Source organism: Pempheris klunzingeri, chromosome 4 (genome assembly GCF_042242105.1).
Source record: "Pempheris klunzingeri isolate RE-2024b chromosome 4, fPemKlu1.hap1, whole genome shotgun sequence".
Taxonomy (NCBI): Eukaryota; Metazoa; Chordata; class Actinopteri; order Acropomatiformes; family Pempheridae; genus Pempheris; species Pempheris klunzingeri.
Genome location: NC_092015.1, coordinates 7,446,253 through 7,473,819, shown reverse-complemented (window position 1 = coordinate 7,473,819; position 27,567 = coordinate 7,446,253). Strand labels below are relative to the sequence as shown.

The following is a 27,567-nucleotide window of genomic DNA, read 5'->3' as shown; positions in this document are numbered from 1 at the left end:
ATGAGCATTAGTGTAGAGGCGTATTTGAGACAGAGTATGGCCAAAAGATCTCTTTGTGCACAACTGCATTCAGATGCATTACTGAAGAAACAGGCAGGTTTACTGGCATCCCTGAAAAGAGAAGATTTTGTCTGCTATGTGATTTCAGTGAGACTGAAGATATAATCCATTTCATGTTTTATTGCTGATAATGATTTCTAAAATTGAGCTGTGTTCTAGGACAACCACCATGTGGCTGATTTTCTTTGTAGAGCACGAGGACAAGGTATGAAATAATGTTCATGTGTGAGAATGTGTCTGTCTTGGTTTCTTATGATACTGAATATGCACTGTGTATTTGGATCCATGTGGGCTGAGTACTGGGTACATAACATAATTGACTAATTGTAGTTTAAACTTACCTGTATATACCCTATAGTTTACGTTTTACTTTGTGGCGCCACCTTCTGGATTTAGGTTGCTTGAACTACCGTACAATCATCCAACGGGAATCACACTAACGAACAGGGCGAATTGGGGAATAAAGAAAAACACAGAACTATGGAAGTCTAGCATAAGATGGGATACAAGTCAGGCAGTTTGATTACACCCACACTCACACCCTCATAGGTAAATGTCAGTCTAGCAAGGTACTGATTAATTAACTCTATCCAAATCACTGTTCTTAATCTGTATTTATAATCATGTTTCTAATAAAACTAAAACATGTTTGTGTTCATATTATTTGCTGTCGCCAATTTCCTGTTCTGCAGGTCAAACATTTCCCTGAATGCAACAGATATAGATAGATATAGCTCTCTTTCTTCCAGAGGTAGATTCACTCTAGAGATTTACAATGCATCACAAACTAAAAGTAAATATCTGGTTGAAACTATCAACTTTAAATGGATGTTTATGCACGATTTGACAGCAGAATAGAGAATGAAAAAAAATTGGCAGTGCGCTTTTTCTGTTCTTTTTAAATGAAAATCCTCAAACCCCCAGTGTGAATTATTCACGTGTACTTAATAAGCTACATGTTCACACTGGGTCTTTGATAGCTGACTGATTGCCTTGGAGATGTTGAGATAATTGAAATTAGGAGGAAAAACACAAACCTCTTTAAAAAAAAAAAAAACGACCTTTATTGAAGACATTCTTAAATGTCGACAGCTGCATTTGATATTAGAGTGGTATTCAAAGAACAATAAAAAGACATTGGGACAGCACATAAAAAAATATTTTTCAAAATAAAGAAAAATACACTACCAACCCAGAAATCTCATTTTTGAGTTGTAACACCTACAGACTAGTTACTTTCATACCAATTTGTAATCCTTCTAAATTGTTACATATTATGGCAAGGATAAAGAACTACCACTAGAAAATCTCAAACTTAAGATATGTAGTGTTAACTTTACAAAAAAAGGGGAATAACACTGTACATCTTAAAAACATTAAATATACACATGTTCTTGTTCCGTCTGACTTCTGTTTCATGGTGAATTGAGTATATTAGAGTTATATGGCATAAACAAAACTTCAGGTCCCCTCCCTATGCAAATCTACTCATCATCGTCATCATCGTCATCATCCTCCTCCTCCTCCTCGTCTTCTTCGTCTTCGTCATCATCGTCTGCTGCAGCAGCTGATCCTGAATCCACTTTGCCCTTCGTGCGGTAGGCAACAATATCCTGTGGAAAGCACAACAAATGTGTTTTTAGTGCAACAAAGAAGCCTACACTTTTACATTGTATAAAAGGAAAAGGGATATTTAAAAACAGTCAGTAAGAACAAGTCTAGAGAGTCCATTTACCTTATCGTATTTCTCCTTCAATTTGGCAGCCTTCTTCTCATAGGGCTGCTTGTCCTCTGAACTTGAGCCATTCCACATTTCCCCCAGTTTCTTCGCTGTGTCACCAATGCTGAGTCCAGGAGTTTCACCTTTTACCTTGGGACGAAAGTCTGCACAGAATAGGAAGAAAGCCGACCTGTGGGGGGGGGGGGGGATGTGTCAGTGTTGAAGGTATCATAATCCACTTATTGTGATTATCAGAAAAAAAAGTAATAATTAGTGAGGTGACAGATTATTATGGCACATACGGTGGTCTCTTGGGGGCATTGGGGTCCTTGAAACGCTTCTTCTTCTGGCCCTTGGGGGGGATGTAATTCTTCATTTCCTTCTCATAACGCACCTTGTCGAGTTTGGCCATGTCTTCAAACTTGCCTTTCTCTTTCGCTGACATCGTCTTTGAGAAATCACACGCAATTTTAAACAATCTATACACAGCTTGAAAGAAAATATTGTATTCAGAGGATTTTTAAAAACAGATTTAGGTAGTGAGAGGAATTTATTTCACCTTCCATCGCTCAGAGCATTTCTTGGAGAACTCTGCAAAGTTGACACTGGCTTCAGGGTGTTTCTTCTTATGCTCAGATCTGCATGTTTGCACAAAGTAGGCATATGAGGACATTTTGCCCCTTGGCTTCTTTGGATCCTTTACCATCTTGGAATTTCTAAGTAAAGAAGAGAGAAGGAAAAAAAAATTTATTTACATGTTTTGAGAGAAATGTTTCCAAGTCGAGTCATGCAGCTGTAGAGGTAATATCGAAATAATCCTTGTCAATAACCCGCCTCCTGCTTTGTCAGTCCCATCTATTGTTTAAACCGGGTGGTGGGAGGAGGGTGTCTGATCATCTATTGTATGCAGAGGCCAACATGATGCAATTATCATAAAAGACGTATTAATTTATTGGAGCTTTACCTTCATCATGCATTCACAGTGATATAGTCCAGAGCTGGTGAAAAGCAGCTCACTGTCTTATATTGCCTATTTGCGTTACCCTGCCGCTGACTTGACGTTTAGCTAGACGGCTTGAATAATGAATGCATTAGCATTAGCTTCCACTGCCTTTGATTGTATGCTAGCTAGATAGCCGTTAGCCATTTTGGCTCCGGTTTTGCTTTGTGTCATCCTGCTTTTAGCATTAGCATTTTAGCTAGGACGAGCTGCCAGGATTAATGAAATGGCTGATTTAGATTGCTAACATTAGCTAGCGGGCTGCTTCCGCACACCTCCCTTTCTTCTCAGCCTTTTATAGAGCCCCATTTTAAACCTCAGTGGTCTATATGTATACTGGAAATAATTGGATTTAGAATTTAAATGAAAGTGGCCGTAAACACGGAGAAAGATCTGCCGCCTGGATCGCCACCACTGGGCTACCTCAGTAACAGCGAGTGGTATTAACCTACGTTCACCTTCTAGCTAGCGTTAGCCTTTATGATAGCAACATGTCCACCATTGTCAGGAAAACGCAGGAGGCTACGTTAGTTAGCTGGCCACAGATTAGCAGACGATACGCCAACCCCTGCACGGAAGTTATTGTGGCCATTGGGGGACTTTAGTCTTTTAGGGTGCATTGTACTTTTTGGTTATGTACGGCCGTAAACGCTTGATAATGCTAGTGTTTGCTAACTACGTTGCTAAGTTAGCAGGACTGTTAAAACAGCCGCAGGAGCTTGATATGTGCTAACATCACATCCTGCTCAATCATACAACTAATGCACAAAGCTCATGCACACCGTGTAAACCAAATGGCTGTCTCTTCCTAGCAGGTACTAGTCACTTTGTTGATGCGTTAACATGTATTATGCTTACCCCCACAACGCTACAAGAAGACAGCAAAACGTCGGTACGTCTCAGACAATGGTACGGAAATCACCGTGAGTGCGCGGTCTTTTGGCTCCAGGATCCCTCTGTGTTTATCCTGCGTACTGAGCTCCGGCTGTCGGACATTGGCTGCCGTCAGCTCCTTGGAGTATCTTATTGGACACTTGCTGTCTGACTCCTGCTTGTTGTGCTGTTGGTTGTTCACACTGCGGGGCGATGGCGCTAAATTTGAATGAGAAACAGTGAGCTCATTTTATTCCAGAGAAGGGAGGGATGCATGCAAGTGGAGGGGATCTGGGATGGAGAACGAGTGCAGAAGTGTGTGGTGGAATAACCTCTCATACCTTTTACTGAAGTCTGAGTGTACTGCAGTGTGAAATGACTACATTAAGAAGGCTTAAGTACACTTAAGTAAAAGTAAATCAATAAACTATCCTCAAAGGACCAAACGCATAACTCTAATTTGAGACTATTAGGCTTGTATTGACAACATCCTGCTGTGCAATGTATTTATTCAGAACAACCTCACTTTAATGTGCAATACTTTTTATATTACCCCTTTGTTTATTGTCCCCACTTTATACTTCCTCTAGTTTAAATTGTACTGTTTTTATTGAATATTTTTGCTACCCTCCACCGTGGGACTAATACAGGAATATCTTATTTTATCTTATCTTTTCACAGGTTAAAATCATTAGATTTTAAGATTATTATTCAAGATTATTAGATGTCTGGTTGAAGCTGTGAATTAGTTTGAAAATAAGACCTGAAATGATCTAGAGGATTTCCTGTAGATGCATCTTGTACCAATTAAAAATATATATATTTGGAGGATATTAATACCACAAATTGTTATATGATGGGTTTAATTTAATAAAGGAGCAGGTGAGGTTCAAGAATCTGTACTATTTTGTATACAATCCACGACTAGTAACTGTAGTTGTCATACACAGTAAAAGCAGTGGAGTAAAAACTATATTTTCTTTGAAACCTTATGAGTTGAAGATTTTTGCATGTAATGAAATCACCTCATTGAATGTAACTTGATTCTTTTCCACCACTGTCAGAAACAGAAATGAACAGTCCTGAGACATCTCTGGCGATGTTGAATTTTTAATACAACATCTCCCCTGCTGAGCAGCTCACAGTGTTGCTGGTCTCCATAACCACAGTACCTGTAAACATCCTGCTGGGATCAGCTCTGCCTCTGTACAGATAGGCTTCCTGAAAGCAAAACTTTAGAAATGTTATACACGCCGGCTTAGTTTGGGATTCACAGTTGTCAATTATGCTTCTCAGCAAGCCATCCATGAGGTGAACTTTCTTTCTGGAAATGGAAGTGGAAAGTTTTTAATTACACCGAAAACAACTACAATACAAGGTATTAAAACGGTGGTCACCAATGGCAACCAAAGGTAAAGTTAAACTAACGATATGTAAAGACTGAAAGAGACTTATTGATAACAAATTGGAAAGTATCTTAATCTAAGTTTTGAGAAACATGGTACATTTGATTTAGCAGGCATCATATTTTTTACTATATCGTGCTGTGGTTTGTCTCATCATGTGAGTGTGTGTAATTAAGCTATATGATAGACTGTGGTACATTATACTGTATATTTTAGTTGAAATAATCCCACAGTATCATCTGGACTGCAGCAGAGCCACATTTTATTGTAATTACTAGACTTAGACTTGAATTCTCACTTGACGAATTGTAATTATAGTGTCACGTGTAATTTCCCTATTCCTGCACCCTGGCCTCAAGGTAATTTTGCTTCCTACTGGTTTTTCTGTGTGTGACTGTAAGCAAGGGTGTAATTTCTTCTGGGGCTTGCCCCCAATCATTTCAGTAGTTTTAAGTTGACTTTCTTATTGAAGTCTTGGAAAATTGATCTCTTGCTGAAAAAACACTAGACATAACACTAGAACTGAACATCAATTAAAAATAAGATGGTAAAGCAAAGTTGTCTTTGTAGTAAAAATGCAAATACAACAAGTATATATCAGAAAGTATAAAATCATTTTACATATATTTTTTACTGTTTTTTAATAGGATTTTTAGCTTTTGTTATACCATTATTATGGAAAACACAATAACCAATTTTAGCGCAATTTGATATTTGCTTGATTGAGTTTAATAATTTTTTTTTTTACTTATTTTTGTAGAGGGCAAACAGTGGTGGGATCCATATGAAACATCTCATGGAAGACATTTCGTCTACCGGCCAAACTCAGCTGCAGAGATTTTGCCGTATGTTCTATTTATGGGCTTCTGGTAAAGTTCTGAATACGCATGCAGAATTGTTGTGTCTGCTTTGTGTGTTGGTGTGTAATTGTTCGTCTGTGTTGATGCATATGTAGGCGCCCAACGTCAACTTCATTTATAGACTCCTACTCACAGTCGGTACCTTATGGCTCAACTGTGTACAATAAGGATTTTTGCCAGAAGCCAGCCTGTAAACCAGAATGCATTCGCACAGGAACAGCTTCAGGGCAGAGGAGAAACAACCCACATCCCAGTCAGGTTGGTATTTAGGCTTCGTTAGCCTCAATTTTACATTTATAGTCGAATGACATGCTTGACCTCTCACAGTGTATCGTAACCTTTAAATCAAGCTGTTTTCCCCAAGTCTTTCATGATGTGGAGGGTGCCCAGGGACACCACACGAAGGTCTGAGTATGTCAGCTTTCCTTGGAAATGTTCCCCATCTGAGGGCGAGATCCGTAAGGCCTTGACAGCGCAGTACCACTCCACCTACAGATGTGACTTCATGGGTATGCCTCAAGGTAGGACGAGACTGTTGGCTCAGTCTTCTGTACACAAATGCATACAGGCATGTCAGAACAGCTGAACTAACGACAGCCAAGCACACAAGTTGGTCACAATATTTCTCTCCACAGCCTGCTTTCCTTTTGTTCAACTTGTTTGACAGGATATGATCACATTAATAATGCAGAAAGAAGATGTGCACCTAAACACAGCAGGTGTGAAGTGCTGCTCTCTACAGAGATGAGGGACAGCTACTGCCAGCCAAAGCAAAAACCTGAACTGCAGGGCAATCACTCTCATTACAGCTACAATACAGATCCTAACGTGGCCTGTCGTGGTATAGGTATTGTATGCTAAAAAACACCGATGTAAACACAGCTAAGAGTTCTTGTTCTTCACTAGGACTAAATCTTTTCTATCAATTGCTTTTTCTCTGTGTTTTCAGTTCCAACTGTTGTGCAAAGGCACATCCACACTCAGCAGAGAGGATCGAATCTGACAAGCTACGACAGGTTTTGTGGAAAGAGAGTCACGAATGTCACACATGTGATAAAGTGTCTGCTTCCCCAGGAGCTGCAGCAGTTACACAGGTTTTTACCTCAGGAGGGTTAGCATCAATTTATGCCTTTGAATGTTTGATTCGAACAGATTGCGTACTGACTATGATTACTGATTTTGACAGACAAGTAATTCGTATTTTGTGTCTTTGGGCTTTGCAGAAAAGGAAGCTGTAAAAACCATTTTGAGTAAAGATGCTCATCCATACAATGGAGAGAGTAAACTTCCAGCAGTTGTGCTTAATTCCTGCTCTCCAGAGCGCATATCAAGCTGGCCAGGACCTCTCTGAACCATACTGCTGACATTAGTAGTTGTGTGCTTGTATTATTTATTTCTTATGTAATTTATTCGTGGTAGAAGTACAAAAACGAAATAGATAACAAATCATTTGATATGTCATTTGTTTTCGGAACTTGTGTTGTGATGATTAAACATCTCTGCTTGATGAAAAGATATTTGTGTGCCTTCATGATTCATCTGCCCCACGTTGTGTTATCTGGCTCTGCAGGCTGAAGCTTTATCACAAGATAGAAGAAAACTTGTTGTATTGATCTAATGGGCTCTTTGTGCACAGAATATCCCCAATAGTAGCACTTTTAGATTCACCATTGATCTGTTTTGTATTGTACCTTTAAGTCTTTCCAAACAAAATATTAATTATTAATTTATTTTATTTGTTTTTTTTATTCATTCCCTCGGTAGTTGCAATGAAAATGTAAAAAAATGAGTCACCATGAATTGATGAATTAAATGGTCACGGAAAATAGCTTCAATAGTTAACTGATTCAAGTACAATGTAAACAGTGCACTATATTGTTATATATTGTTTCTCTGTCTAATGTTTGAGTTTTGCAGTCTCAGTTGTCACTCTTGGTTTCTTAGTTACCATGGGGCCACCTGCTCTGCTCAGGTGTAATGCTAGAGTGAGTGTCAGGTAGACTAATGTGAGATCTGTCTGATTAACATCCGCTTGGGCTGACTGGAAATGTGCGACGCTGAAGTCTGGTTTTTACATCACTTCAACCAATGAGATACGCCATCTAACAAGGATGCCATTGGGGAAAAAGGTTCGCTCTTCTTCAGCATCGGGCAGATTACAAACCCAACATGTGACCAGGTAATCTGCTGTTTTGTTGCCCTCCTTACTGCCAGTGTACATCACATGATTTTGTTGAGTTTCATTCCAATTTAATACCAATTTTATCTTAATTTCCCATTCTTTACTCTAAGAGTTTTGATATTTTGGCAAGAGATAATGGGATCATAGGTTGAGGCCTTGCTTTGTTTCTCTCATGTTCAGATTATGTTTACTGTTGTCATGGTGCTTGTGTTGCCATCTGTGGCAGCACTGAGCAGTTACCATGTAATACAGGAAGTCTGGTCACCTAAGATTAAATAGATTTATGTGTACTCTTCACTGGCAATTTTTTTTTTTTAAAGTTTGTCATAAAGTTGGCTCCTCTGAGTCAAATAAAAATACAATGACATCCTTCTCATATACTTTTAATAAGGTCCAGAACAATATTTACCCATAATAATATCAGTGTACATTAAGAGCAGTGCATGCATCTAATCAAAACAACACCTCATATTCTCCAGCATCCTCTCTGGACTGGGGAGTGCAGGGGAGCGGATGAGACACACTTCAGGGTCAGGTTGTCGGCGTGAGAAAGTCACAGATGACTTGTCAGCGCCAAGACGAGTGGGTGTCAGCGAGGACAGAAAAGAGCAGCCTGAATGGTTGATTCGAGAGCTGCTGAAACAGAACAGGCGAAGACACTCTGTCACACTTGGAGATAAGGCTCAAACCACGAGACGACAACAACACAATATTGACTTCTGCAGCCTCAAGGTATCATTTTCAAAACCTCTGTCTGAAAGTGAAATCAAAGAAGTAAATGGCGCCTGTGTGTACCCACCTCTGCATGTGTAACATAGTCCTAAATGTAGATTATGATCAGTTTTCACCTTTTCCGATGAGTCGATTTAAAGTTGCTGCTTCTAGCCTCAAGGTGTCACTAGAGTGTTACATTGCTACACCTTCCAGTTTACTGACTTTCCAAGGTGCTCAAGCTAAACTACAGCTGAAACGTATCACACCAGCAACAGCATGAATATGACGTAATGCCAAAAATGCCATTTTAAATCAAGTTGATGATCAATTTGCCCACAGCCTGACAGCACATCGGGCTGAACAATCTGTCCCAGCGCCTGGGATGGCCATGTTTCAGGCCAAAGTAAAACAAACATAGTTGCTGAGCCAACAACTTTAAAGGGCCATGGCTGATTCAAATTCAGGCTTTCAAGTGCACAGAAATGATGGAATGATGTAGGAGGCTGGTGCAAATGCACCGGCTGAAGTTTGTGGGTTTCAGTTGCAGCTGTCAGTCAGACTCATGCTTAATGTAATGAGCAATGTGCCATAACAGATTAGGCGAGACAGGCTCAGGAGTTCAAAGTTATGCAGCTCTAATAAAGGGATTTGGAAAGCAGTCGAGGTCATGTGAACACTTTTAGTACTTCCATCACTCTGACTGATTAAACAATTATCTCGGCATTTCAGGAGATACCATGGGGAAACCTCGACCCTGGTTATATCCTCGAGGAATTAGGCTGTATATCCCTGTTATTTATTAATGATAGATCAAAGAGCGTCATGGATCAAGAACCTGCTGCTAGGAAACCGTGGCAAATTGAAGACAGGCCATTAACACAGAGTGCTTGGCCTATCATCTGGCCTTGTCCAAGCATCTCAGAAACACGTCCCAGAGGACTGTGGTTTGTGGTGGCCATTACAGATTAATAACCAGGTGGAGCCCTAATCATGTGTGTTGATAATTAAGCAGTGTTCAGTGTAAAAATACACAGTTTGCATCACCTCACTAACCTTCATTTGTATTCTATAGCACTCAGACCTTACGAACTGCCTGGTGAGTGAGTTTGAGTGGACTGTAAAAAAAATGGAAGCAGCATTTTTTCCAGTTAAACTTAATAACTGGATTTATTATGCTCTTTTCTTATAATATTCACAATCAACCTGCAGGAAAATAATTAGACTTATGTCACAATGTAATGTCACCATTTTTGATCTCTCCAATAAGATCGATGAGACGATATCACTCGACAACCTCCAGCAACTGAAACTAGCATTTGAGGTTTGTATAAACTGCATCTTTTAAAAGACAGTCTGGTTATTCATCTTTAAAAGATTTGACCATATTTTTCTCTGTAAAGGAATTTGAAGAGGGTGGTTTGAGATCCATCGATGCAAACAGTTTTGAGCGTATACTGAGGAAGAGCTTGGGTTTGCCTAAGACAGTAAGACAGTGTGACATTTCTCTTTACATCTTATTATCTCTCAGACTCTCTGGTCTCCGTGTTCTCTGTGTCTCACTTCTTTGCAATGAAGTTTGCAATTACCCGATTCATTTACAATAAGTGTCATTGGACTTTATTCTTTTGTTCTTTGAATTTCACAGAGCAATGCACAGATTCGAGGGTTATTTAAGAAGATTGATTATTCAGGCCAAGGAAGGATTTCATGGGTGAGCTGAAATTCATATTTGTTTCTTATGGAGCATTCAGCCTTTTTATTAAGTGCAAGGAGAATTGCCTTAGTTATAACACTTTTCCATGCACGGTAACACCGGGATTCTGCAATAAAAAAGTGAGGCCACTGTGAAATATCAGTATGACAGGGTTATTTTGGCAACTATAATTCTGTTAGGATTTGTGGAGTTGAGCACAATGATTCGGGCCAAATCAGCTTTTCTGGGGCCAAATTGACTGTACACTAACACATTTGTCTTGTGCTGACTTATAGGCAATGGTTTCATAAGTAATAGCCTCCACTGGTATTGACTCTTGGTGCTTGACTTAATTTTTAATGTCTTTTCAGTGGTTTGTTCTTCGGCTGAATAATGAGTCGATAACCACTTCAAAGAAGTGATTACAAGATATTTCTAGATATCTGGTGCAACATTAGAGAATGGTTTGAGTCAAAAAATTAGTTTTTCAATTGTACTCATATGTCATACATGCCACCCTCACTTTTCAAAATCTAATTTTCAAACTCCTCTGCACATTTTTTCAGGTAAAAATAACTCATTTAATCTATATATTTTACATTCAACAGTCTCCTAAGATATGCTGAAATATTAAATCCTAAAAAGACATTGACAAAGACATGGACTTCATAGTGACCATAGAAATGTAACATTTATCCATCATAAAATATGCCTTTTTCTTTCATTAGACTACAATTAATTTGGAGAGCAAAATTGATATAAATATTCAAAATGTAGCAAGTAACATTCAGCATACACCTGCCTGGTCAAGTAACCAAGATAATAATTTAATGACTTTCAGCATGCTGGATAGCCAACCTGAACATTAACAGTTCTCATACAACGTATTGTGATGCAGGGTGAATTCTGCACACACATGCTGCAGGAGTACAAAGAGAAGGAGGAAACTACAAGACGCAGTAAGCAGGTGGCTTTCACTCTGCCAGCCACGATGAAGGCGTTGTGTCACGGCATTCCCATCGTCAACATCCGCTCCGCCCATGATGGCACCATCGTCACAGTGCGAGAAGACGGGGTTGTTTGCTACTGGAGCCCTGAGCTTAAAACACTGAAGACCAAACACATGTTTGTATGTTTTAATGTTTGTATATTCATCTGAATACATTAAGGATAAGTCTGGTGTCGCTCTATGTTTTCTTATCATCAACAAATCCCATGAAAAGACCAAGAACAACAACAGATCTGTAATTTTCTATAACAGCTTGACTTCACATGTTCTTTTGTTCCTTTGTTACAGAAAGAAGGACCTACAAGCAGGAAATCAAAGTGGGCAAGTGATTTTGCTCTGATGACAGAGTACAACAAGCTGATAATTGGAACGGGGTAATATGAGAAAGGGTTTAATGAAATGACTTAAAGACCAAACTATTGATTGAGTACTTTGATTACTCGCATTAAACGCAGGTTCCAGATGGTTATAGCTTTGTTTATAGTGCCTGTCTTTGTTATCTTGCAGGGATAGAGAGATCCAACTTTATGAGCTTTCTACTCTGGAGCCTTATTGCCAGATCAGTGCACTAGACACAGTGCCTTTGACATTAGACTGCGGGTGAGCAACAAAACTGCGCGTTAACATTAGTTCCAAATGTCACACTAAGTCCCAACTCATGCGATGGTTTGTGTATTTCCTCACAGCTACACTGGCCCTGACAAATGTTGCATTCTCTATGGAGACATGGAGGTAGGTCCTTCTGTAAAACGCTCATCTAACAGGAATCATTCATTAAAGGACATTTAATTGATACGGGGAGAGATTAATTTCTGTGTTTGTGTTTCAGGGATGTGTGACTATCATTTTAATATCCTCTGTTGGAGATACCCTCAGGTAATTGTGCTTTTCTAAAGACTTACTACACATAATTACTCCTGTTCATTTGGTCAATTACCCATCATATATGCTGTTATTCACCATCATTTGAACAGGAATTAGAGGATGCCAGAGCAAGGTGTCACAAACACATTATAAATGTATTTTTAGTATATACAACATACGCTATTGTTGCAGTATAATCGTTTCAAGCATCTTTTCTTGCAATATTCTGCCAGCATCTGAATTTCAGTGATTAGACTCTTTGATTTTCTACACAGCTGGCTGACCAAAGAAAACTCAGCTGAGCCTCAGGGAGGCCATTCACAGCCAATCAGATTTGTGTACCCTCTTGTTTCCCTCCCAGATCATGTTCTTGGCTGATCAAAAGGAATATGTCAGTGGAAAAACAGAAACAAGCATATTTCCTATGCGTGAGATACATTTGTAGCATGCCTGGTGATTCCTGAGCAAAATAACACTTAGTCTCCAGTGAGTTACATGACCAATAGCAGTCATGGCCCAGTATAGAGTAAATGCTATGCCAGGATCAGAGTGACTTAGTTAGATGTGTGTTTCCACTGCTGCGAGTAAAAGGAAATGTTTGCATTGATACAATAACAGAGCTCATTCTCAACTGAGATATACATGAAATGTTCATCTTGTCATTATAATCTCCTGATTATATCACATAAGTATGAAATATCTAGCTTTGATAACCAGATATTTAAAGCTGTATGACGAAATATGTTTTATCTTCATTTATATTCACGACTATATTCAAGTATCTCGTCTCCAATTCTGTAAAAAATATTTATACATACAGTATCACTACAAATGGTTTGTTCTACTAAGTTGGAACTCAGTGATTTTCTGATTGCACAAAAAGTGCAGTCAAAAAATTCTCTTTTATATTGCTCTTTTTTTAAGGTGAATGCGGCACCGTTATAGTATTCAGGATGAAAACACACGTGTGTGAGTCTGATTCATTGTGTGATTTTCACAATAGTGGTCATGCGTTTTTTTTGTTCTTGTTATATTGGAACAGAGTGTATTACCTCTGCAGACTCCTGAAAAAAGGGCCTGTTTGAGAGCCGTACCAGCCATTTCAATGATGTGTTGGAGAATTATACCTTTTCTTTTTATTTAATATTGCCGCCAATCAAAGAAATTATGTTTTGTGCGTACAATATGTGAGGCTGAAAATGTGACCAGTTTCAGGCCTGATTGTACATTTCAATTTCTCTTTTTTATAGATTATGGAATAAATTACCAAAGACTGAAAATGTACCCAACATAGCGTTTGACAATGCAGTGCTGTCTGCGAATGTGACATTTGTCAGATGGAAGGTTCATCAGGACTGGGTAACACAGGTGACATTTTACCTTTCCATGTATATGTACTCTTCCCCTATGACAAAATAAATTGAAACACAGCCAAGTTACAATGTCTGCAGAAGCTGTGTAACAATACATTGTTCAGGCATGACATTTTACTTGCAGAATGCACAGATAATCCTGAAATAGACTGTGCAATTTACTCCTCTGTCTATATTTAGGCAAAATATTTTCAAAGTTTTCAAGCTGTTGTCTCCTCGTCAAATGAAGAATCTTCATCACTCGTAATAGGTAAGGTCTGTTCTTTCTTTGGCATCAGCAGGATAATAACACAACCTAAGACATTCATTATTATGACTTGTATTTAAATTACAGACTTACCTGTCTGTTTTTACAAATGCTTTATCTCTGTGGCATTTAAAAATGATGCATGCACAAAATGATGGGAAAAAGAGACAAGTCCTTTCACCATACAGCGTGCAGTAATTAAAGTCAGTGAGGGATGACTCTTGATGACACATCTATCAAACATGTACCAGTCAATGCCAGAATGTGTGCGTATATGGGTGTCTGTGTGTGATGTACGTGATTTCCAGCTTGGTTATTTATTCTCATAAGGATTTACCCTTGCTACAAAAAAAAGCATGTTTTGATCGATGCTGCTGGCCTCGTAATTAAATGCTTTTTTCTCCCTCTTGAGGCTGTGTGCTTCCTTTAACGGATGCTGAGCAACAGTTGAATGAGATCAGAGAAGCCTGTTATGAAGGCAAGACCAAGAAGGTCCAAATGAGCTGGGCTCCACAGCTGCGGGCATCATGTGACCAGACAGTTTTCACCATCTACAAAGGTGTCAAGACATTTGACCTCTGTCAGAAGCACAGCTTGCTGGTCACTGGAGGCATGGACAGACTCCTACGCATGTGGAACCCACATGTTCCTGGGTGAGGAGCCAGAATTAAGTGTGCTTTCTTTAAGACAGTTAACATGAACTTAAAAAGCCACTTCCTCTTGTTTTCGTTTGTCTTTTTAGGAAACCAACTGGCATTTTAAAAGGCCACTGTGCTCCCCTCATCTACCTCAGCATCTCATCAGAGGACAGTCAGATATTCTCTCTCTCCATAGATGGAACCGCAAAAGTAATTAATTATTCATTTTTTATGCTTCACATGCGATTTTGCATGTTCTGCACGATCCAAATGATTACAGCATTGTGGTCATTTGGTGGAAAGTAACTAATTACATTTACTCTAGTATTGTACATATGCAACATTTTTTCAATTTCTGCTACTTTTTACTTTTACTCCACTTTTTAATAGTTTTAATTAGTTCATAAAACGTGATGCTTAGCTACATATTTCACTACACAGGACAGGAGTAATATGTTTTCTTTTAAAATCCTAAGCTCATATTATTGATAATGCTTCCAAACTTTTACTTTATTAAAAAATTGTAATTCACGACCTTTACTTGTAATGGACTATTTCTTTAGTGTGGTATTATTTTTACTTAAATAAATAATGTGAATACTTCCTCCATCTCTGTGCATTTGTTTCCCAATCCAGATATGGGATATTCAAGATCAGTGTTGCCTGTTTACAGCAGACGCCAAAGCAAGCAGGATTCATGGTGACATATCTGCATGCTCGTATTCCTCTGCCATGAAATCGCTCTACATTGCAGCAGACTGTATGGCTGCGCTCTCCCTGAAGATAAGGTTGGCTGTCATGCCTTTGTGCTTTATTCATCATACAATTCAATGTGCTCTGAAGATATTTTGAAAACATTCCTCCACTGAACTAGTTTAAGATATGATGGTTTGTGAAGCTCCAAAAAAAACAGCTGATGATTTTGAAGATTTTCTTTTATGGGATTAAACATCACATCTTTTTTCTTCAGAAATGATACAGCTCTTTAATATTCATCTCCCTGTTATTCATTTTATTATCTTTTTCCTCCGCAAGGCCGCGGCTTCACAGCCGTCTGACTGTTTCACATAATGAGCCTGTGATGTGCTGCGGCTACAGTGAGGAGTTTCGTCAAGTTGTCAGCTGCACTGAGGGATCTGTGAGTAAATTATTACTTTACAACATCACAGACACAGATGACCAACTTCACATTTCCGCTGAAAAATGACTCCAGTCTGTGTTAAAACAGGAACGTGACCATCATATTTATCAGATGTATATTAGCTGTGCAATTAACTCGAACTGTTGCTGGTTTCAGGTGGTCAGAGTGTGGGATTTTGACACTGGGCGTCAGGTTTTTGAGTTTGGTGGCACACGTGATCTGTCTGCCATCACATGCATGACTTTTGATCCCAAAGGGAGGAGGTACATACATGAAGCAGCTTGTGAAATGTTTAACTCTTCATAGAATACATTTGTTTCTCTTTTCAGGAAATATATTTTAACTGCTACTTCTACGACTGTGCTTCGTACTGGTTTTAACAGACAACATCACATCACTTGGGTCCTGCCTTCTCTCCATCAGCTCCCTGTTTGATACATATTGAGTTTAGGATTTTACTGTTCATTTTAAAGCACATGTGGGTCTGGAAGCAGAAATGTTGACCCCATCTGAGCCAGTTCACAGCCTTAGATTGTCAGACCTGTGGCCCTGCTGGCCACTCCAAAGTCAAGGCTTTAATCTAAAGGTGACCATGGTTTAGCCATAAGGACCCCTTGGCTTTGGAACAACCTGCCTGAGGAGATAAGGCTCACGGAGTCAGTGACTTATTTTAAATCGCTTCTTAAAACCCATTTTTATAGATTCGCTGTTATGTGATGTGATGTTGTCTCCTTACTACCTTTTATTTTTTTCTTGTATCTTTTTACTTCTCATTGCTTTTATTCTTTTAGTGTATTGTGTTGTGTTATGTTTTTATTGTTTTTGATCTCTTTTACCATCCTTATCTTTCCTTATCTATCCTTCTGTCCTCTCATTACTGCGTCTTTTGTCTTGTTGCTTTAACCTTTAACTTTATCTTAACTTCTCCTTAATTCTGTATTGCTTTTGTTTGGCCTCACAGTGTGGTTATCTGTTATATTACTGTATTTCTGTTATATTCTATATTCTATATAAAAGCACAATACAGATAGTACAAAAAGTTATCACTGTAATCCTAAATTATTATTATAATAATTACTATTATTTTATTGTTGTTGCTGTTACACTACAGAATGTTCTTGTGATTGCAGACTCATCACAGGTGGAAGAGATGGTTGTATGAAGATCTGGAACTTCAACAACGGTCAGTGCCTGAAGACACTGAAAAAAGGTATGTGTTGAAAATTTCCATTTCTCCCTCAAAATAGAACAAGTACTTAATTATCCAGTAAGTGAAAAATCACTTTCGATCTTCCCCGTAGATGGTGAATGTCATGAGGTGTGCGACTGCATCTTTCTGAAAGTTCACAGGAATTTGTGAGTGATGATGTGATATTTGGCAAGTGTTCTTGGCTCATATAAATTTTAATCCATGTTGATATTTATGCAATTTATGTTTGAAGCTATGTGATGTCTGTCGGCCGGGACCGGAAGATTGACATTTACTCAGTGAGTATAAAAGAAAAGACATGAGCTCTAGGTACTATTTGTCAGCTGAGTTTCAGAAATCCCATTCCAATTATTTCTCCAATTCCTCCATCCCTCCATCGTATTGCATCCCATTTGCATTTGTTTACATTGTTATTACCAGCTGAACTTCATTCTGCTACAGCTAAAAAACTATTCATAGTTCATGCTACACAAAGCCTATTTTGGATTTCATTGTAAAACCAGACAATTGTTGAAGAAGGCTGCACATTTTTGGCTGCATGGTGGATGACACTTCCTGTCATTGTCTGGTTAGTAATAATTTTAATGTGGTAATAGGCTTTTCTCCCAGCTGCTGTTTTTTATGATCGAAATATAACAAAACATATTAATTGAGATGTAAAATGTCTCCTGTTTGCTCACTGTGCATCTGTATTTTGTCAGGACATACCTGAGGACCTTCATCATGTCCAGAGGCCAAAGCCTTCGTGGCAGGATGATCAGGTGATTAATGAACAGGAAACTGTCCTCACAATAATTTTGAGAAAAGTCCAAAATAATAATAAGTAGTTCAATGAGCTCCGGCTGACAGTTTCTATTCCCCCCTGTGGCATTTATTTCAGGCAGACTAGATGACAGGAGTAGAAACATTAGATAGATCCAATCATTATTCTTCCATTTGTAAAAAGCTGAGCTGTCTATGCCAAAAGTGACAAAGGGAGAAATTGGGTCTTTTCGTTGTGAACTGAATGCATGATCAAAAACACATCAGGCAAGCGCACAATGTGTGCTAGCTCTGTAGTTATCTGATTAGCACTTTATTTATCTATGCACATACATACTGTATACACACATAACAATTCTGGTTTTTACTCCATTACATTCATTTGGCAGCCATGGTTACAAGCTACTTTCGGAATCAGATTGCAATACGCCACTAAAAAGCTGTTTACACCGTTTAAGTAATTATTATGCATTGTATAATAAGGGTGCCTGGACAGTTCTGTCCATCGCTGCCTCAGTCACTGGTACACCCACAGGGCTGTGCAGATAAAACTCTCTTGCTGGTTCTGTGTTCATATTACGCAGACATGGAGGACATTGTAGTCTTTGGTCCTTAGAATCATATTTGCTGACTGGCTGGAAATCTCAGAGAGAGACGGGTAGCAAAGCCTTTGTGATCTCTGCCCTTCTGTACAGTACTGCCGCCAGGAAAAAAATTAACTCAAGCAGCAAGTTAACCCATCCCCCAATCTCCCTTTATATGTCCTATTTCCTATTTGTTTCATTTCTTGTAGTTGAGACTTTCTTTTTCATATTTTGAATCTTTGTCATTTATAAATGTGGAGTCTTCCCATTGGATATATACTATATATAGTACAATATATAATATAATATAATATAATATATTCATCATATTTAGTAAAGTTTCATCCCATACACATCATATTGATGTCCTCACATTAGGGCTGCAACTGGCGATTAATTTCAATGTCAATTAACCTGCCAATTATTTTCTTGATTAATCGATTAGTTGTCAGAAAATGGTACAAAAATGTCCAACATCATGTCCTCTAAAAGATATTCAGTTTAGAGGTTGTCCTCTCGCCCAAAGTCAGGCTCCAGCTCCCCTGCGACCCTGACGGATAAGCGGTATAGATAATGGATGGATTTATATTTTAGATTAGTGAGTTAGCATGCTAACATTTGCCAATTAACACTAAACACAAAATACAGCAGAGGCTCATGGGAATATTATTAGTTTTACAAGTTTCGGACAAATAAACCTTTTGACCTGATGGTCAGGTGGTGCTTCAGTAAAAATGTGGTGATCACTACAAATCATTAAGATTTATCGTCACAAGCATGTATCTCTGTACCAAATTTCACAGTAATTAATCAAACAGTTGTTATGATGAAGACATTTCTGCTATATAGGTGATACACTATAAAACACAATACACTGCTTTTAAAACATTGCACATTTCAAAATCATTATAGATCAAGCAAAACCTCCCTTCATCATCAGTAGAGTAATCACACTACACTAATGAATGCAGCCTCATGCCCTAAAAGCTTTATATTCAATCACCAATAATACCACACAATAGATTGCGGTTTCTGTATTTGATTTTATGTGCATAATGTGGTCAGGTTACCTCTGACAGCAGGGCACATGAGCTGTAGGAGGGAAAATTGATTCTCACTAAAGCTGCATGATCCATTGGAGGAGGTGACGCTGAGTCCCCTTCAATCTTTTTCATTACGACTGGTGGTGACACTCACCCCAAAAGAGGCCCATTACAAGAGCAGAAAGATTGCATTGCTGTGGCCGGTAAAAAAAAACGTGACCCCTTTGATTATCTACAGAGCCCTCTCTTGAAAGTGTTATTTGCTAATGACCTGCAAGAGGAAGATCAATGGGTTATTCTATATATTGGTTTCTCTGTTATCCACTGAGTCTTGGGTTCACTGTGATTTTTTCTGTTCCTCCAGATGGTCAGTGTTGTGCTGCATCTCATTAAAAATGTAAAACTAGGCCCAGTTTTGCTAAATATTTCACTTTGAATGCAATTTACAGTTAGTTCACTAATCAGTGCGTAAGTCAAAAATGCCATCTGCTTTTCCAGATTTGTGTAGTTTCTTGTTAGCACTATTGCTCTGAGCAAAATATTCCTGTTGTGCTCACTGAGAAATATGCATATAAAGCACAAGATGAATGGCTTTGTATCAGTGTGAAGTACAGTGGCAGGAATAATGTTTGGCTTGTCTGCTCGCTCAGGGGTTTGACATCAAGCCAGCCGTTGATCCAAAATGTGTGACACACTTTGCCAGAGTGCTGTAAGCAACATCAAGACTTCAGTGACAACTCTTAAACATTCATACATGACTAGAAACGAGTCAAAACATTTTTCATTCACAATTTCCTCTTTAATGAGACTCCTGAGCTCCTGAGCATCAAGATTGAAAAGGGGGGAAACAGCTAACCAATGTCATTTTTGCACTTCAGTATTTTCACAATCTAAAGAAACAACCAACCAATCTACAACCAGCACTCTGGCACTGTAAATGTACACCAACTGTGCAATATATTTATTCAGAGCAATCTCCCTCTGTTCAACATATTTATTCATCTTTTTACCTCACTTCACAATGTGCAATACTTTGTAATATCTTATCTTATCTTATCTCATCTCATCTCATCTCATCGTATAACATGTTAATTAGTGAGCTCTAGAGGCGCTAGTAGGTAGATTTTTTTTACCTTCAGAACAACCAGGCTAGCTTTTTCTCCCTGTTTCATGTTGTGTTATGCTACGCTAACCAGCAGCTGACTGAACTTCACATTTAACGCTCAGGCATGAGATAGAGGTATCAGCCTTCTCATTTTACTCTCAGCAAGACAGCAGATAAGCTTTTACCAAAAACTGTTCCTTTGAGGTTGAATATGATCTGTACCATTAGGCCTACCATATCAGGCTTTAGGCGACATGGTTTCAAAAGAAGAGACCGTGATACCTTTTCCTTGCAACTGTAAGAAATTAACATTGCAGTTTTAAAACCTTTCCACAGTTGTTAAAAATGCTAAAGTGATAGAAAAATAAATATCTTTTTATGTCCAAACAAAGACAGGAATCCTTAATGACACCTCAGTGATGACTGAAGTGGAAATCAAATTACTGTGGCCTGTTGAGCGGGAAATTTGTTTTCCGACTTGGCCTTTTCATCCTGCAGTTGTTTTTAGAGACTCACATGTTGTTTCCTCAGAAAAATGGCCATAAGGAGGACATCCTTTGTGTGGCACATTGCCCCCCATCTCTCCTAGCCACCAGCAGCTATGATGGAGAGATCATAGTGTGGAACGTGGTTTCTGGGAATATACAGTGTCGGTTTGTCAGCCCTCTTCTAGCTGAACAACACAATGCTCAAGGTGATTTTGGAGCTTCAAAGTGAACAATGAATGCGTTCAATAAAACCTCTGCTGTGATCAGAATATTGCATTTGTTTAAAGCTTTTTCTCTGTTACACAGGACTGGATACAAGTGTTCCAAGCATCATTTTCCTGAAGAACTCAAAGTTACAGCGGTTTTCCTCACTAACGGCTCTCCTGTCTTCTGGGGCCCTGGGTCAGTCTTATGAACTTCACTATTTGCACATTGATTGCACTTAACAACCCTCCACAATGTCCGTCAATACACTGTTAATTATGTATTTTCTCTTTTAAAGGTTGTTTGAATGTCTGGAACGTGCTCAGCGGAGGAACATTTATGGGCAGCTTCAAAGCTGTAAGATATTTAACTCAACATTTCTAGGTTTCACTTTTGGATATCGTGGAATAGTTTTACTTTTCTTTCTCTTACCTTCAAAACTGCTGATTAAACAGTAAAATAATTTGTGGAGCACTCTTTCTTTGCTTAGCTCTAGTTTTTTTTGAACAACTAACATGTACCTTCCTTGCAGCTACACAATGCAAAGCAGGGATCCTTAATATTTGGCGATGGGTGAGCATGGGGGCAGAAGGCTGAAATATAACATGTGCCTATGAAATCCTCCTAAAGACAGCAAAATTCATCGTTTTAGGCTATATAACACAAAAGACACACAAAATACCCTAAAAACAAATTTTTGCTTTGCTGACATACTCCACTTGTGTTTCGTTACCTAGCAACAACAGTTCTTAACAATTTTAGGTGCCTTTTTTTCGTGTACTCCAATTTTTCCATGATTACTTTCTATAGTTTGTCGCCTGGCAGATATTGTATTGTATTATACCATTTATCAGACTGTTTGGAAAGAACTATTATCTGGGGGAATGTATTACAGTGAATGTGTCTGCAGGGAGAGCAGCATTTAGTCCCCACAGGGGACATAACTGTGTAGTCTTAATGTTTTATTCTCTTTTATTCTGTCTGTTGAATGAAAGAGAGCCATTGCCAGATAATGATTATGAAAGGGTGGTGATATATCAGTGCAATGACTGATGGGTAATCATGAGAAATTTGATTTCTATTTCCAGTCTAGGTTCCAACAAAAAATTACAAAACTGGCTAAAACAGACAAGGACACATTGGTGTATGCTGCTGACCTAATTGGTTACATCTATGTTTACGACATGGAGAAGTTTGCCCCTGAGAAAAAATCACTAAGAGGTTAGCTGCATTTTTATTTTCTGGCCATTAACTTTGTTTAGACATACTGTAGAAATCTGAATACTGTCTGTCATAACATGCAAAATCACATTTTTGAGAGTGTTCCTGTTTGTTTTTTCACATTCATTCAGCTGAAAACTTCTGGCGTGCCCACACCAGCAGAATTACAGGGTATGTAAAATACACAACACGCTTTATTGTTGTTAGTCACAAATTCATTGGTTTAAGTCTAAAATAAACAGAAAACTGCAGTCAAACAACAATTAGACTTTGGGTCGTGCCCTCAACATTTAGCTGCTGGTACACTTAAAATTCCCCGTAGGTAGGCCCACATCGTAAGTGGAGCCAATCATTCTCAGTCTGGGGTGTTGGTGGCAGCAAGAACAGTGTACCTTCCTTCTGCTGCAGCAACCAAATAAAGTGTAAAAGAGACTGTGTGTGGGAAGGTCTTCAACAGACTATCGGTATAGGTGAGATTCTGCCCGGGGTGCATCTGCCATCAGACGTATCAACAGAGTGGATGATTTAGAGTGTTCTGCCAGAAATGCCTTCTCCCATTTCATCTCACGTCTCTTTATTCTGGTCCAGCCTGCAGATTGTTGACAATGATCAAGTGGTGCTTACCTCATCCACTGACTACGCTGTGCGCCTTTGGAGTGCACATGGAGAATTCATAGGTGGGTGTCATTTTGCATTTGTCAGTCCTCTCTTGCCAGACATTATCAATATTCATACAAATAACATTAATCTTGTGCATGGTGCAGTGACTAAGGTGGAAATGCTGTTATTTATGGACATGTTCATTTTAGTGTGACGGTACACATGGCCGTTTTAACCCACTAGGGGCTGAGGGCTGGTGCCCTGTCACCTTCAAGTACCTGTCAAGTACACTGCACACAGCAAACTACATGGCAGCTTAATCAGATTTTGCCTAGAATGCTGGTAAACAACCATTACTCCTACGCTGCAATATTACCTGGCACCAGATTCACAGGGTGTCAATTACGTATTCAGGGATATGCGCCATTTAAGCACAATGTTACCTAAATAAAGATCTTCAAACTAGATTTTGAGTCAGTTAATGATGCACTACCTGCCTAAAGGCTGTAAAATTTTCATAAAAACTGTGATATTTGATATTTGCAAACAAGCCAAGATACATTGAAATAATTACCACAAACCTAGGGGGCTTTCAGGAGCTGGAGCCCTTAAAGGTTCACTATATGGCATTCAGAACTTCAATCTAAAATGCAAAACATTTGTTTTGTTCTGGCATGCTGAGATATTGTATGGAGAACTATTAATTTAAAGGAATAGTTCCACTGAAGTTCACTGCACTCGCCCAAGAAAAAGTCACATAACCCTGGTAAAACCATCAGTACAGTTTAGTGATTGTATATATTAAACAAAGGAGGTATAACATCTTAATTGATGTGCTTTGGAGATGCTGGTGGGTGAAGCTGTTTCCTCCTGTTTCCAGTCTTTGTGCTAAACACGGCTAACTGGCTGTTTGCTGTAGCGTCATATATAACACACAGATATAAGACCAGTATCAATCCTCTCATATAACTCCTTCTCATGTAACTCCTGTAAAACTATTCCTATTATCAGCTGTTCCCTTTCACAGTTTGTAGTCCAGCCTTGACGTGCACCCACTGCAGCTCTTCCAGAATGCCTGTATTTCTCTAAGGGAAGTGTGTGATCCCACGTTGAGCCATCCATCTGCTGAAAAACTGTATCCATGTCCAAGATAACTAGGCAGAGAGCAAATGCACGTTAATTTGTATGGAACATGAATTTTTTGTAAAATATTCCTAATTATCAGCTTGTGGGAAGTCGATGATCTAGAGTTTTCCCCAGTGACAGAAGGAAGACAAAAAAAAATGGAAGCAAAATCCGTCCAAATCTATCTTGATATTTTTTTGCATCTTTTTTGGAAATTGTTGCAGAGGAAATGTTATCAAAATGAAGTATGAAAAAGCAGCAGCCTGGCATTTATTTCTCAAACTGATTCATTATAAAGATTCAGTTTTTCTGTGGGTCTGTATGAGGTGTGTTGCACAGTAGGGCACTACTGCAGAGGAATGATTTCAAATGGATTCAGACATTGTGACATTTTAAGAAGCCACAGTTTTGCCTGTGTCACATTCTTTCAGTGCCATGCTGTGCAATTTTCAAAAACATTTAAATGGAGAATGTCTCTATTGACAGGGACCTTTGGGCAGTCTGAGAGGTGGAGCATCCACATCTCCTCTTCGTGGAAGCATCCGGCTGTCCCCTATGAGGTTCTGATTGATCCTCTTAGTATGCCGGATCATGAAATTCTGAATTTAAAAACACGTCTTTCTGATGCCATCAATTCTGACGAGACTGAGGCTCATAGGGGGGAGCTAAAGGTGAGCTGCATTACTTCACAAAAGATTATCTGTGCTGTGAGTGATTTTCACTCTGTCTCTCCTCCATCTAAATGTTGAACTGAACTGAACTTTGCCCGCTCTTCTTGCGGCATAATTGCAGTCAGAGACTCACAGTAAACTGAGACTTCCTCCAACATCCATCAGTGACACAGACATTGAAGGAGATTAATTTTACCCAGATGAACACAAGAATGGGCGAGTCTTAACCATTACAACAGCAAAGACTACTGTATATGTGCAATGCAAATCTTACACCAGATTCAACTTAAAAAAGTGATTTGTATTTGGGGTGAATATGTCTTCTTTTGCATTTCAGGCTCTGTCATGAAATTGTCAGGCATACTAACAAGCTATTGAACCACTGTGCCCTGAAAGGCTTTGAAAGCAGCATAAGACCTGACCTCTCCCTCGCTGGTATTGATCCTTTCATAAGCAGCACTGAGGAACTGGAGTCAACTGAATAAGACGAAACTGGGTCACTGCAGCATCCAATACTGTTAAGACAAAGGAAAAACAATAGAATTAAATAATAGTAAGACATAACTGGCTTTTCCATCAACAAAGCATGTGGAGTTAAAATAAAATGGATAAATTATAGTGTTTAACAAAAACTGAACTGATTTCACGAATCCAATAAGACTGTACAAGTGCTCCCTGGATGGTCTCTAGAAGGTTTTGCAGGATCTACAGCTGCTCGAATTTAAAAGGGATCTGAGTAACCTGTTTTCCAGAGTGCTCTTACACAAAAACCAGGCTGCTCTCACTTACATTTTGAAACACACAACTGTCTGAGTGCTTGTGTGAAGTGAAGTAAAAAGAGGTAGGGATCCTGCTACTATTAGACCAGAGCAGCAATGATAACTTGACATTTATGACTTCAGACCGTGAGGCAGAGCACATTTCTGTGAGTGTTCCCAAGACTTAGGTAGACCAATTTAGTGAGTGTTTCTCTACAAAAACACACTAATAAGTAAAGAAACCGCAAGCGGAGATAAAACTTCCATTTAGCCAATGTTGTACAACAGCAGAGAATGCTGCTGAAACCAATTTTCCCTCCTAAATACCCTTCAACTTTGAATTTGTTTTCCACTCTAGAAAAGCATAAGTAATCCTAGACCAGTACTGAACCACAGCTGTGCTTACAACTGGGTTCTCTGCAGTCGACTCAGTGGTTACAATGAATAGGTTTGAACTGTGATTTTTTTCTGTCCATTGTATGTTCAGCTATATAACTGTGATCCAATTCCAATAGTGCTGACCCTAGACTGACCTTCCTTTTCTGTTTTGAAGTTTCAAGAATAGCTGTGCTAAAGCAGCACTCCTGTTGTTATGAGCATTATTGTGCACTTCACAGCGAAACAGGAACCTATTTCTATTTAAATCTGCAGATATTTTAGTGCTAAGATTACAAATTCTCAAACAGATGACTGGCGATTCCTCACCATTGTACAGCATTTTGTTATCCATGTACAAATCATTACTTTTGTTGCAAACCCCTCATAAGAAACAACATCTATTTCTAAAGAGGACTTTCTACAACCTAAAAGAATGTAGAACGATTCAAAATTTCTGGGCCGTGTTGTAAATGCTTATGTTGCTCCATGTCTGCAGAAATTGTAAGCAGGTAACTGTTGGCTAATGTTTGGCCATATCAATGTAAAAATTATGTTATGTTTGCTGTGTTTACATCTTGGTCCAGTTGCCCCCTAGTGGCCAGAAAATTGGCTACTACAGGTTTAAATGTATGTAGGTAAAATGTTTTTCAGTTATTCATTTATTTTTTCTTTCAGATTAATTACTGGATAAAGATACTTTAATGTTACTGAGCCAGGTGTTACGACCTGATTCTGGAAAAAAAATATATACACTACTCACAAAAAGTTAGGGATATTCGACTTTCAGGTGAAATTTATGGAAAATGGAAAAAGTTAATGCGACAGTGATATTATATCATGAAAGTAGGGCATTTAAGTAGAAGCATGCAATGGTAATTTCTTCATTTTAAACAATTTATTGAAAGAAAATCTAACAACAGTGGTAGGTATACCACAACAAAAAAGTTTCAGTGTCTCCATAAATTGGGATGTGGCCAAAGGACGTCCACTCCTCTCCTTTCTGTGACTCTTCCAGTCTCTGTATCACTGTTACAACCTCCTGATGACACTCTGTGACCCTCTAAGCTCAGTGAACACCTCCGTCTGAGGACTTCCTCTTTGAAGCCTCGCAATAGCAAGGTGCTGTTGATCAATAGTTAGGTGTCGTCTTGGTCTCATGATGTCAGAATGTGAACAGCATGATGAGGAGGACTGTTTAAATACCAATTCTAACTGAAGCAGGAAATGTATTGGTCGATTCATGGATCAAACCTGTTGTGAATTTTGCTATTAAGCTTCTTGTTAGAGAAAAGCAACTTGTGCAAAAAGTACTGAAACACTGAACAGTTGGACATGTGCATTCAAAAGTTTAGAGAAGGTCACATTAAGTTCACCTGGAAAGGTTAGAATGCATTTTAAGTTCATCCTGAAATTTCACCTGAAAGCCGAATATCCCTAACTTTTTGTGAGTAGTGTGTATATACATATATAAACATTTAGTCATCTTCCAGATATGATCTATTACCTGTGTATTTAACGTATTATCTAGGCTTTAGCATACTTTATATTATTAATAAAAGCCTGCACACTTTGAAATTTGTCAACCTCATATTTTATAAACAAGTCATATTAAACATTAGAATTTATGTAATGCCCCCG

At 38.7% G+C, this 27,567-nt stretch overlaps 3 protein-coding genes across 5 annotated transcripts; 2 read left to right on the top strand and 1 right to left on the bottom strand.

Annotated features, from left to right (window-relative positions):
* Nucleotides 1-1,100: 1,100 nt before the first annotated feature.
* Nucleotides 1,101-3,763, bottom strand: hmgb1b (high mobility group box 1b). The gene is made up of 5 exons (XM_070829287.1): nt 3,639-3,763; nt 2,340-2,496; nt 2,083-2,228; nt 1,796-1,970; nt 1,101-1,673 (listed from the first exon to the last, which is right to left on the bottom strand). Exons 2-5 carry the CDS (start codon nt 2,484-2,486, stop codon nt 1,545-1,547), a joined length of 597 nt encoding a protein of 198 aa, XP_070685388.1. The 5' UTR covers nt 2,487-2,496; nt 3,639-3,763; the 3' UTR covers nt 1,101-1,544.
* A 1,965-nt stretch (nt 3,764-5,728) lies between these two features.
* On the top strand, nt 5,729-7,385 carry tex26 (testis expressed 26). 3 transcript variants are annotated; one of them, XM_070829846.1, is made up of 6 exons: nt 5,729-5,904; nt 6,015-6,177; nt 6,284-6,440; nt 6,611-6,766; nt 6,869-7,030; nt 7,143-7,385. In XM_070829846.1, the coding sequence occupies exons 3-6, from the start codon at nt 6,290-6,292 to the stop codon at nt 7,268-7,270; spliced, it is 597 nt and encodes a 198-aa protein (XP_070685947.1). In that variant the 5' UTR covers nt 5,729-5,904; nt 6,015-6,177; nt 6,284-6,289; the 3' UTR covers nt 7,271-7,385. The 3 variants fall into 3 exon arrangements, with proteins under 3 accessions (XP_070685947.1, XP_070685945.1, XP_070685948.1); XM_070829844.1 differs by having other exon boundaries at nt 6,587-6,766; XM_070829847.1 differs by having other exon boundaries at nt 6,587-6,766; nt 6,869-7,013; nt 7,143-7,347.
* Nucleotides 7,386-8,030: 645 nt separating this feature from the next.
* On the top strand, nt 8,031-23,074 carry wdr95 (WD40 repeat domain 95). Its single transcript, XM_070829346.1, has 26 exons — nt 8,031-8,098; nt 8,581-8,833; nt 10,083-10,136; nt 10,216-10,299; nt 10,461-10,526; nt 11,407-11,637; nt 11,806-11,891; nt 12,025-12,117; nt 12,204-12,249; nt 12,347-12,393; nt 13,632-13,749; nt 13,935-14,004; nt 14,414-14,654; nt 14,744-14,849; nt 15,276-15,427; nt 15,675-15,777; nt 15,937-16,043; nt 16,911-16,990; nt 17,049-17,136; nt 17,223-17,268; nt 17,692-17,751; nt 21,016-21,178; nt 21,279-21,374; nt 21,475-21,533; nt 22,265-22,397; nt 22,986-23,074. The coding sequence occupies exons 1-26, from the start codon at nt 8,031-8,033 to the stop codon at nt 23,072-23,074; spliced, it is 2,739 nt and encodes a 912-aa protein (XP_070685447.1).
* Nucleotides 23,075-27,567: the final 4,493 nt, after the last annotated feature.

Excerpts from the sequence above, each read along its gene's own strand:
- wdr95 (XM_070829346.1), top strand. The coding sequence starts at position 8,031 with ATGCCATTGGGGAAAAAGGTTCGCTCTTCTTCAGCATCGGGCAGATTA. Across the intron at positions 11,638-11,805 it reads TGAAGACCAAACACATGTTT|AAAGAAGGACCTACAAGCAG; the intron begins GTATGTTTTAAT and ends CCTTTGTTACAG. Across the intron at positions 17,137-17,222 it reads CTGAAAGTTCACAGGAATTT|CTATGTGATGTCTGTCGGCC; the intron begins GTGAGTGATGAT and ends TTATGTTTGAAG.
- tex26 (XM_070829844.1), top strand. The coding sequence starts at position 6,290 with ATGATGTGGAGGGTGCCCAGGGACACCACACGAAGGTCTGAGTATGTC. Across the intron at positions 6,441-6,586 it reads CTTCATGGGTATGCCTCAAG|GATATGATCACATTAATAAT; the intron begins GTAGGACGAGAC and ends CTTGTTTGACAG. Across the intron at positions 7,031-7,142 it reads CAGGTTTTTACCTCAGGAGG|AAAAGGAAGCTGTAAAAACC; the intron begins GTTAGCATCAAT and ends TGGGCTTTGCAG.
- hmgb1b (XM_070829287.1), bottom strand. The coding sequence starts at position 2,486 with ATGGTAAAGGATCCAAAGAAGCCAAGGGGCAAAATGTCCTCATATGCC. Across the intron at positions 1,971-2,082 it reads AATGCCCCCAAGAGACCACC|GTCGGCTTTCTTCCTATTCT; the intron begins GTATGTGCCATA and ends CCCCCCCCACAG. Across the intron at positions 1,674-1,795 it reads TGAAGGAGAAATACGATAAG|GATATTGTTGCCTACCGCAC; the intron begins GTAAATGGACTC and ends TGCTTTCCACAG.